The sequence below is a fragment of the Platichthys flesus genome, chromosome 4 (assembly GCF_949316205.1).
Source record: "Platichthys flesus chromosome 4, fPlaFle2.1, whole genome shotgun sequence".
NCBI classification, from domain to species: Eukaryota; Metazoa; Chordata; class Actinopteri; order Pleuronectiformes; family Pleuronectidae; genus Platichthys; species Platichthys flesus.
The window spans coordinates 25,733,495-25,744,404 of record NC_084948.1 but is presented as its reverse complement, the minus strand read 5'-3'; the positions used below and the strand labels follow the sequence as shown (position 1 = coordinate 25,744,404).

The window sequence follows — 10,910 nt, the reverse complement described above, 5'->3', positions numbered from 1 at the left end:
ATTCATGTGTCGTGTTTGAAAACAAAAAGGAGAGCGTGAACATTTACAGGCGCATACAATTGCATTTATTGTATAAAGACAAAAAGACAATTTGGGTAACTTGTCAATATCGGGTTTTCATTTTCAGGTAGAAAAAAGTGGGTTTGACAAAACAGGATTAAACTACTGGTTTCAATGGACAGCAAATCACAAAGTGATAAAAAAAAATATCTGCACATACAACTACTCAACAATAAGTGGCAAGATCTTCTCAATCAGAGATGGGATTAATGTTTAAATACTACAGTATCAACACCTATAAAAAAATGTTCCACAATGGTTTGAATTCTATCAGAGAAAAATAAAACGTTCTCATTTGGTAACTGAAAATTAAAAAGCAAGACGAAGGAGGAGGAGGGGGGTAGGGGGGGGCATGATGGTAAAAAGCATGCAATTTTGTTCTTTTGTTAAGCTTCTCAATACACATGACGTTATTCAGGGGTTCGTTGAGATTTCCTGCCTCGTCACTTATTCACTCTTCCTCCTTGAAATAAACTGTCACCTCTTCAGCCTGTCGAAAAGGGGGTTTGAAGTTCAGACGTCCACATTCAATGCATAATAGATAACATTCATTAAATGATTGATACCTATCTTCTACCACCTCACAGTCCCTGCTCAGTAAGACAATTCAGTAGAAACAAAAGATAAATGCAGAGACATTAAACTGTATACAGCTGTATACTGATCTGTGAAGAATGCATGATACCGTGTTAAACACACGGACACAGTTATGGGTGGAGACTTTATGTGGAACTGTACAAAAATCAATTTGCCGCAGAGGTCGGAGGTGTTTAGGACACAGGTGGAAACAGGTACAGATGAGGGGCAAAGCTACTGGGAACCAGAGGAGGAGCCGTGGCTGCCCTGTCCAGGGTAGCCGCCGTACTGGCTGTAGTACTGGTTCCACTGGTTCTGATTCTGGTAGTACTGCTGCCACTGCTGAGCATACTGGAGGGTAGAGAGAAAAACAACGGTGAGACAATTTCTAATTTGTCCAATTACAGATTCAATAAGAACCAATACACGCCTCTAACTTGTTAGTGTGTTGCTGCATTGTGCGTCTGTGTGCAGTGCTATTTGCTGCATGTGTCCAAGAAATAGACATGAGAGTAACGTGTGTGTGTCCGTACATGAACCTCAGCTCCCATCATACAGTAGATTGAATGGATGAAATAGTCTGAACTTGGTTTTAAACTGTTTTCCCTTCACGTTGTCTCAGCATTTCCATTTTTGGCATCAGGTCTTTTACTTTCAGAAAAACACTCCCTCCCTCCCTCATGTTGGCTGATGATCACCTGTTGGTCAAAGTTAAAGAGGATGTTCACCGGTACCTGCTGATATTGCTGGTTGTAGCTCTGTGTTTGCTGCTGCTGCTGCTGTGGCTGTGCCTGCGCTTGCTGCTGCTGCTGCTGCTGCTGCGCTTGCTGCGGTGGCTGTTGCTGGTGGTGGTTGTAGGTCTGTGCAGTGGCCGGTGTCTGGCTGTAGCTCTGGCTGTAGCCGGGGTACTGACTGTAGTTGCCGTAGTAATTCTGGTTGTAGCTGCCTTGCTGGTACCCTGGACTGTAGCTCTGGCTGTAGCCCTGGTGGTGGAACAAGAAGTTTAAAGAGATTAATTTAATAAGTTTGTCTTTTTATAATTTGATCATCTCTAAACGTTCATCCTGCCAAAGAGGCGATGGTTAATACCTGGTTGTATCCTGCCCCCTTGTAAGGAGCCGGGCGATTGTAGCTTGCTCCCGACGGCTGGCTGCGGCTGTATCCACTGCGGGAATCAGACCCTCCGTCACGGTAGCTGTTGCCCCAACGACTTTGGTTATAGCTGCCACGGTTGTAGCCTGCCAAGAACACATATTGGGTTACAACAGTAATATACAGTGTAATGCACACAATAACATATTGTTATCACAAAAATCAGAGCTCAGCATTCAAAACATTTAGAAAAGCTGTAACCGTCTTAAGCGGTGATCATCTTACAGAAGAAGGTGATTTGAATTTAAACAATGTTATGGTCGTAAGTGATGAGAAACAAACGGGACGTAGTGCTCACTTCCTCTGTAGCCACTGCCTCCATCTCCACTGCGGTTCTGGTAGCTGCCGCGGGATCCTTCACGGTTATCATACCGCTGGAAGCTGCCACCACTGGCGCCACGGCCGCGGAACCCGCCCTGCCTGTTGTCGAAGCGTTTCTCAGGGGGCGGGCCGGCCTTGCGGCCCTCCTCATTGTACTGCTTCATCAGCTTTTCAGCCTCCTCTTGTGGCAGCTCAATGTGATTCACCGCCTCCAGGAAGTCGCAAGCCTCAGGGAGAGTGAAGTTGGCTTGGAGAGTGACAGAGGTGACCACAGGAGGAGAGAGAGAGCCCATTCAGCAACAGACGGGTGGAGAGAGGAGGAGAGAGAAAGAGAGGGGTGGGGGGGAGGGTGGGGATGTAGTGAAGACCAGAGCAGCCACACCACCGGAAAACAAAAGGAAAAATAATTAGTACCATACAGGGTCAGTGGGAATCATAAAGAAAGTACGAGCAAATAGATGAAAGCAGAGGGCGGGGTAAAGGTAACAAACATTACCTCCAGGGGAACATGGAGGAAACATTTGTTTAAGCAGACACAGGGGAAGGGGGGGGGGGGGGACATCGGAGGAGGTGGGGAGGGGCACAAGGGGGACAACTAGAGGGTCGGTGAGAAGAGGAAACAGCACTGCAAACCGGGGACAGCTGATGTAACGCTTTATTACAAATTAACTTCCAACAACTCGAGCATGTGACTGCTTGTAAGTTTGCCATTTGGAAATAAAGTTTTTCAGGGGAAGCCCAGGTGTGCAACGTGGCCTCTACGGCGACAGGAGTCTCAGTTTGCAGTGCATCAGAAGTAAGCTGAATGGCAGGTGGCAGATTGAGGGCAAAAGTAAGAATTAAATTCATGTGGGCTGTTTTTTTTGTTTATAATGTCCAGGTCTGATATCTGGCCAACGGCTAATATAGGGGGGAGGGGGAGGGAGGGGGAGGGGGCATCTTCCAAGTTTGATTTTAAAGACAACACATAGAAAAAGTAAAAAAGTAGATCTGGTGTTTTGTTGTTTCCACAGCATTCCTACCTTTCATTTCTAAAACAGCATGATCGGGCACATCCTTCCCCTGCTCATTGGTTTGCTTTAATGTTCGTTCTTTTAAATCCTCGTCCGTGGGACAAATTACAATAGCCTTGCGTTGAAAACCTTCAAAAGGACGCATTTTTCGTCTCCTTGCTGATCCATATACATTTGTCTAGCAATGGTGACAAGAAAGAAGTAGAAGCTTGTTTGTTATTGTTTACTTGTAAAGGCTTTCCACTGGAAGGAAGCTGGAACCCTGCAATAATGAAGTGAGAGAGGTTTGGCTCGGATGTCAAGTCTACGTTTTTTTCTCGAGTGCTAACGGCCTCTCGTCACTCCACAGACTTACCTGCGCGTCCGTGGATCCAGGCTCCGGGGACTTCTGGTGGACATTCACTTTGGACATAGAGGGACCCAAAAATATCTGAACTGGCTACACTGCACCTTTCCTCAGTTATTTAACATTAACATATGCAGGTACTGATCAATCAGTATTAAAACTGTATCTCTTCATCTCGTGACACTGCTGCCTTTAAACATCTTTTACATATAGTTGTAACGCAATTCTACTTGGAGCAATAGTTGCCACACCAGGTGACTAGCGAGTAAAACAGAGTAAAAGCAAAGTTAGGATGATGCAACATGCAATGTTTTCCAAATGTGTCGTGCAATTTCCATTAATCACTCAAATTCATTTAAAACTAGCAAAACCTAAACCGCCATGTCTCATTAATACAGAGGTAATGCATTACTACCATAAAACTTCAAGCCCACGTGAGGTGTTTAACACCCAGTGTCATTTGGGAGGTCACTATTTTAAATAACTCCTAATAGCGTAATGCAAATACTATTCATGCAGCAAGTTCATCGTTGCTTTAAGATTAAAATCTGAAACCGCTTCCATTACTTCTAGATAACAAACTTGCATTCAACTAATTAATAGATTCAATTAATTCAAACCAATACAGATCAACGACAAACATGCAGATGATCAGAATAAACTGAGCATCATCCTGCATTGTGTTATTTAAATAGACAATGTGCTCTCACCAGCAGTTACACACTTTACTACTCAACAGCAAAGCAACTCTAAATACCAGCTGCAAATAACTGCTCAACAACAACCAGCTGTTTCTACACTGACCAACATGACACCACAGCAGTTATTGGTAAGAGCAATGTTAATGTCAGAATAACATATATACGTATATAAATGTATGCCTATATGTTGGAACAATCAGTAAGCAAGATACCAAATAGATTTAAAACTCAAACTACAGAACATGCTACCCATAGAAATACCTCCAGGGCCGGTGCTCCAGCACAGCAGATGGCGCTAACGCACCTTGACGTTACTTCCCAGCCGCCGATAAACCGAACAAAGATGAATAACTTGCTATTCTGCCGGGTCCCTCAAAACACTTACCTTGACTTACCTCATCTTCATACGGACTCTAGTCCCAGTCAAGAACACAACAGAGACAGATATAACCCACCTGCGCGTACTCACAGTGTCCAATGAAAACCCAGCGTCCATTAAAGACCCACCTACCTTTTTACACATTCGCTGATATGGACCTGAAAACCTAGAGGCCGTTATTCATTACTTACCTTCGGAGTCAATAAATTAAAACACACACTCAAAAGCTCCATGTATCTCGCTCAAAAATAGCTTTTAAAAAAGCTATCAACTCTGTCTTAGTAAAATTAGCAACAGAAGGTGTTTTTCTTACTCACCAGTCAGAGCTTACTTGTTTCTCAACATCTTTACATAGTCATGGTTTACTTGTACATTGTTGAAATTCACAAGACAAACAGTACTGTATTATGGCAAGAAATAGCAAGTGCAAATATACGGAGGGATGAAAACATGAAATATTCTGTCACTTATGAGAGCCATTAATCAGTTTTCCTTAACAATGCATGACAAGCAAGTGACAAGAGGGTGATCAATGCATCTTCTACTCTATAATACACAGAGCCACCCTGAAAGATAAATAAATATTCCATTAGAGAGATTGAACATCAGGGCACATTGACTATGGCGAGTGAGAGCAGAGTGTGGGTGGGATGGCAGTACCTGGTCAAGGATGTAGTTGCGTCTCTTGCGGGCGGCGATCTCGATCAGTCTGTTCAGACACTGGGTGGCCTGCTGGATCAGGATGTCCCAGCGGCCGGCGTAGTTCTTTTGGCGGCGTAGGCCCATGACCTGGGGGACAAGCGGACAAACGGCAGTGAAGAGACTGTTCAGCAGTTTGTGTGTGTGTTGTCCGGGCGGCGGCTCAAACCAACCTTCATCTTGTCCATGATGGCGTTTGTGCCCAGAATGTTGTACTTCTTCTCGGGGTTGGTCTGGGCATGCTTGATTGCCCAGGTAGTCTTTCCACAGGCAGGAAGGCCGACCATCATCAAAATCTGGAAACAGGCGACGGAAGAAATGAAATAAGAAATTAAATCCAGTTCCAATTAATATCCACTGTGTGTAATATTGTCGCATGAATTTCAAGTGCATTATTCTTTTCAGTGCTGGCCTACCTCGCAGTCAGATTTGCTGGCAGGTCCCTTAGTGCCTCGGATTTTGTCCTCCATCCCCAGATTGTGAATGTAGGTGTATCCCTCTGGTGCGGGGAAGTAAGGCTCCGGCTTCTGTCCAAAGTTGAACTCAACAGCACAATTCTTCACCAGTACATGAGGGAACAGGGCACGGCCAGCCAGCTCCTCCTTGGTTGTCTTAAAAGCCACACCCAACGCCACTCCATTCTTTGAATAGGTCATCTCCACCCCTTCACTCCCGTCAAAGTCCTACAATGACAGCAAAAAAATATTTAAAACCAGTATACCAAAGACGAATTACTCAAATTATAAGATCAGTGAACCAAAAAGAGTTATACGACAAAATGAAATAGTTGAATTGCTGTTGCCATAACTTACAATATAACAGCCGATGACGTCGTTTTCACCAAACTTCTCCCCGTAGTCTGCAAACTTACAATCTTCTGATTTCTTTCCTGTTCCTCCGTATCCATAGGAAAAGGCCTCCTCACCTAAAACATGACAAAATGCATTGTTTCTATTGAAGAACACAGATCTCCGATACAGCGAATTCATTCATCCATTCAAAAACAAAATTGTTTGGACAGTTGCTTCACTCACCAAGCTGAGTGCTGCAGTGGTTGAGGGACCATCCGATTCTGACCACATGGGGATCGGGCTCACTACTGGGAAGGTGCTTCACCGGAATCTCCTCATTGATCTGGAGAATTGAGAGAAAGCTCCGGTCAAACACAAGCCAAGAGACGACTTTCAGGAAATATTTGATACCATAAACATGGAACCAGTCACGCAACTAAAACGGTAGCCAACAATCTTTAATGGGTTTACATCTTGTTATGATTGAGTTCATGGTCACGACAGTTTGTAATATTTTCCTGATTCATTTGTACAATAATGACTGGCCAACCATGTTAGTTTCAGATAGCTCACTGTATGCAAATAGGAGAAACCAACAAAAGAAGCTCCTCATTCACCATTTACAAAATGCAGCAAGACTTGTGCATCAAGGACCTTTTTTCATGTGTGAAGATGATATGCAGAAAAGGATTCATTTCAATTCTCTAGCTCCATTTGAGTATTTTTATCTGTCAAGTTTAAAAACCAGCTAGTTACTTGAGGAAGATATTCATTCTGTCGATATTACCTTCATCTCGTAACACACACGACCCTGGGTGACACCATGGGAAGCTCGTGCTCCGGCCCACAGGTAAGCAAAGCCTTCGATGGTCAATGGGTATCCGCTGTAGCGATCTCTGGACACTTTGAAGTGCAGATCACAGTTGTCTGAAAAGAAGCATTTAGCATTAAGTTGCATAATAAATGTACTGCTGTAAAGTGAATGAGTTGTCTAAGCTCAAAAGGTGTGAATGCAACCTCCTGTTCACATACAATCTAGAGTTACTTTGTCAAAGAATCATTGTCAGAGGAAGAGAAGAGAGAGAGAGGTACATAGAGCGGTGAGATCAGATCACCCGCTACACATGTTAACACCGGGTATCAAGACAGATCTCATGTTTACTTACATGTGTCAATGGTAACAAGAGTGTCATCTATGATCTCCTCCTCGTCTTCAGCCGGAGGTTGTGGTGTGCGAGATCTGTACAATCACAGAGGATGATGTTAACAGACACTTTCATTACATGTATTTCACGTGTTCTGCTGTTGATTCTCAGGTACTTTTGTGGAAACTCATAACAGCAGGCAGCCTCGATTTAAAATATCACGACGCACATACCTCTTGTCCTCTCGGTGCTCGTAGTAGCCGTAGCCCCTGCTCTCTTCATGTGATCTCTTGCGGCTGTGCTCTCTGCCTCGATCGGATTCCACTTTGACTTCGTCGACCTGAGCAGCGTCACCTTCCTCGTGTTTCTTTTCCGTCTCTTGGTTTTCCTGCTGTCTGTCTCCAACAGGCTCGGCGTCCTCTTCTGTTTTGATCTCCACCTTTACTTCTGAAGTTATAAATGAACAATGAAAGTGAGCTACTTGTTCAGTGTTACTACAATCAATTGCAATAAGAAAAACGTATATGCAGTAAGTAACATTTTGTTGTGTTTTTGATGGCAAAGCAGTAAAGAGAAGTTTCCAATGTGTTGCCCTCGTGTCTCTGGGCTACATCAACCGGCGCTACACACTGAAACTAAATCAATAAATCCGTAGAGATGAGATCAAACATGTGCACAGGTGAATAGTGTGTTGGGCGTTTGTATTAACTGAGCCCGAGGCTGTTATATTTCTTTGCATAACTGCAGTTCGATTTTGGCAACACCAACCTGTTTTTAATTAACCGTCTGAATTTCTAAAAAGGATTCTGCTACATCTGACACTGTTAATATACACCCGTAGTCTAAGTGGTCATCTGTATTTGACCCATCATAACAATGCAGAGGTAGGAAACCACAGAGCAGTGAAAACCGTACACCAACTTTAACTAGGAAATTAAAATACTAATGACTTGTGCCATCCTGTAAGTAACAGTTCTGTCACCAATAAAAAAATCTGCAAATCTTTGCTGTGGGTGAAGAGTTTCTCTCTCAACCTAGTTTTTTATCCATCTTCACTACTCTGGTTGTGAATATTACGCCTATGTAGTTTAATTACTGAACATTAAAAGTTTAAGTGAAGTGCTCAGTCCAACATGATGCACCTAAAGTAAAACTGCCGCAGATGAATCACCTGGTTTGTTCTCAGCTGTCTCCTCTGGTTCCGGAGCAGGTTCGGTCGTTTCCTCAGACATCGTGTCAGCTTTGTTTATATCGACATCTGCTGTGAAGTCAGGCATGCTGTGGCCCGAGTCTGATGCTGGTTGACTTGCGTAGGGCTCGCCGTCCGCCTCCTCTTCCTCGTAATAACCGCCTGAATCTCTTCCCTCATCTTCCTCTTCAAGCGCAGCATCGTCAGCTTCAGCCAGTCGATCTCCATCATCAACCCCATCATCTCCATCATCAACCCCATCATCAGCCACATCTTCTGGATCATCACGTCCATCATCTGCATCAACACGTCCATCATCTGCATCAACACGTCCATCATCTGCATCAACACGCCCATCATCTGGATCATCAGACCCATCATCTAGATCAACACGCCCATCTGATGCATCATCCTCCCCATCATCTGCATCATCACCCAAATCCTCTACTGCATCTGCAAATCAAAAGGGAGATTCAAAACGTTTAGGTCTCACTCAAGAACATAAACAATGCACTCTTCCCCTTTCCTTCTTATCTGCAAATGTATTCTCACAGACACTAATCCACACATAGAAGGGGCAGTCACTTGTAAAATACCTGAATCACTTCCTGCCAACAGGTTGTATGTGTTAAAAAGAAAAAGCCAAGTTCACTTTGCAGTTTACTTAAAAACTATAACCTTAGAGTTGTGTTTGTGACTGTAAAAGAACGGTGAACAGGATAACGGCTGTGAACCTGCATTAAGTGCATTAAAAACTGTAGTGTATGAATACTTATACATATATATATATATTAATATCTAACCTGCTGTAATACCTCTTTTCTCTATTTTCACTATTTATAACTGGGGGAAACTTTTTGCACATTTGTTTCATGTGCACATCACATTATGCCCTGATATTATTGTACTATTTTTGTATTCTACCTCATTGCACTTTACTTTATATAATTTGCATACTTTATTTAATTTGTACTCTATTGCATCTTTTTATTCTCTTAACATTCAGAACCTGTCCGCTGCTGCATCAACTTCATGTGTGGATTATTGTTATTGAAAGCAACAGACCCCTCTAGAGGAGCTTATTTACTTGGGCTTACCTAAGTCATCCTGGGCATCATCTCCATCTTCGTCGCCGTCGTCCTGGAAGTCCCGGCCGAAGTTGCCCGCCTGCTCCCCGGGCTCCGCAGCATCATCCCGGCTGTCCGCCTCCAGCGCGGATCTGAGCCGCTCCACCAGGTCCGCCTTCAGGCCTCTGGTCTCCAGGCCGCGGCGTGCGAGCTCCTCTTTCAGCTCGTTCACCTTCAGTTTCTTCACGTCTACACTCATCGTGTTTTCGGGCGTTTATGGTTTGTAAGTTAATCTATAGCAGGGATAATAGAAAAGGGGGGGGGGGGGTGGAAGCGGTCACGCAGAGCTAACAACACCCGCGTCTTTGCTAACTTTCAAATCGATATCTGTTGCGCGGCAGACTGGAGCCTAAACAGGCTACATTAGCCGGTTAGCTAGGCTATCAGCGTTGGAGGAGCACAACAACCAACACAAACCCCTGTTCTCCCACAGACCCACAAACAGTTTAAATCTCACCTCCAACGTGTGTGAGTAAACACGCACACACACAACAGCAAATCAACAGTTTGTTTGGGCTGCGGTTTGTTTTTGTTTTGCTAACCCTAACCCCTCCGGTTGCCGCTACGATGCTAACGCTGCTAGCCCTCCTGAGGTTAGCTAACGCCCGGCCAACGGCTTTGCAGGATACGTAGCTTTGAGCGTAAAAGTAGAAACTCACGCGTTCACGGTTGTTCCACTTGATCGATCGGGGGCCGCGGGGCTCACAGGTCGCCTGGGTTGTCGTTTAACGGCGTCGCGGTGCAGAATAAAAGCAGGAATCGGGTCGCGGCCTACCTCCTCTCTCGCCAGGCGCGCGGGTCAGCAGCGGTAGATGTGTGAGAGGGTCGCACAGCGTCCCCTAGCGGCGACAGCTCAAACCGGACATTAGCGCGAAACCTGCGCGCGCACACACATATATACACACACACACACACACACACACACGTGTTTTATGCCACTTTTTATCTTTCTTGTATTTATTTAACTTTGAAAAATATTCGTCGAACGAGCTAATGCATTTACTAAGTTTTGTTTGCGATGCGACAACATGAGTTTCAGGTGGTTTCGGTTTCTTCGGAACTTGGATTAACTCCGGAAGTGGTGTGATGTTTACCCTCAAGGCATTCTGGGTAATGTAGTTTTTTAAAACACAACAGACTTTTTTTTTTCTTGCTTAGTTCTTACCCTTTTTATTTTATTTTTAATGGATTAGTCTAAATTCACCTGTTTTCGAACATGGTTTACAAGATCCTCCTCATGGTTATTTACTGCAGTAAATAGACAAAGCCCAAACCCTCTGTTGACTTTGGTGTAATCATCATATTAATAATTAGTATTATTGAGATAATGCACTGTTGTAAAGCAGGAGAGTATCTATGAGACAATTTCATAAGGTTTATATATAATGAAAATATTTTACAAGATAAGATA

The 10,910-nt window shown here is 44.0% G+C and overlaps 1 protein-coding gene across 2 annotated transcripts; it reads right to left on the bottom strand.

The window, feature by feature from the left end:
• Positions 1-42: 42 nt before the first annotated feature.
• Positions 43-10,330, bottom strand: hnrnpul1 (heterogeneous nuclear ribonucleoprotein U-like 1). Of its 2 annotated transcripts, none has more exons than XM_062385572.1 (16): positions 10,159-10,330; positions 9,470-9,732; positions 8,355-8,825; positions 7,417-7,630; positions 7,205-7,278; positions 6,826-6,965; positions 6,282-6,381; positions 6,060-6,172; positions 5,664-5,930; positions 5,421-5,543; positions 5,209-5,337; positions 3,132-3,300; positions 2,087-2,356; positions 1,726-1,874; positions 1,371-1,619; positions 43-987 (listed from the first exon to the last, which is right to left on the bottom strand). In XM_062385572.1, the coding sequence occupies exons 2-16, from the start codon at positions 9,696-9,698 to the stop codon at positions 871-873; spliced, it is 2,814 nt and encodes a 937-aa protein (XP_062241556.1). In that variant the 5' UTR covers positions 9,699-9,732; positions 10,159-10,330; the 3' UTR covers positions 43-870. The 2 variants fall into 2 exon arrangements, with proteins under 2 accessions (XP_062241556.1, XP_062241557.1); XM_062385573.1 differs by having other exon boundaries at positions 10,275-10,307.
• Positions 10,331-10,910: the final 580 nt, after the last annotated feature.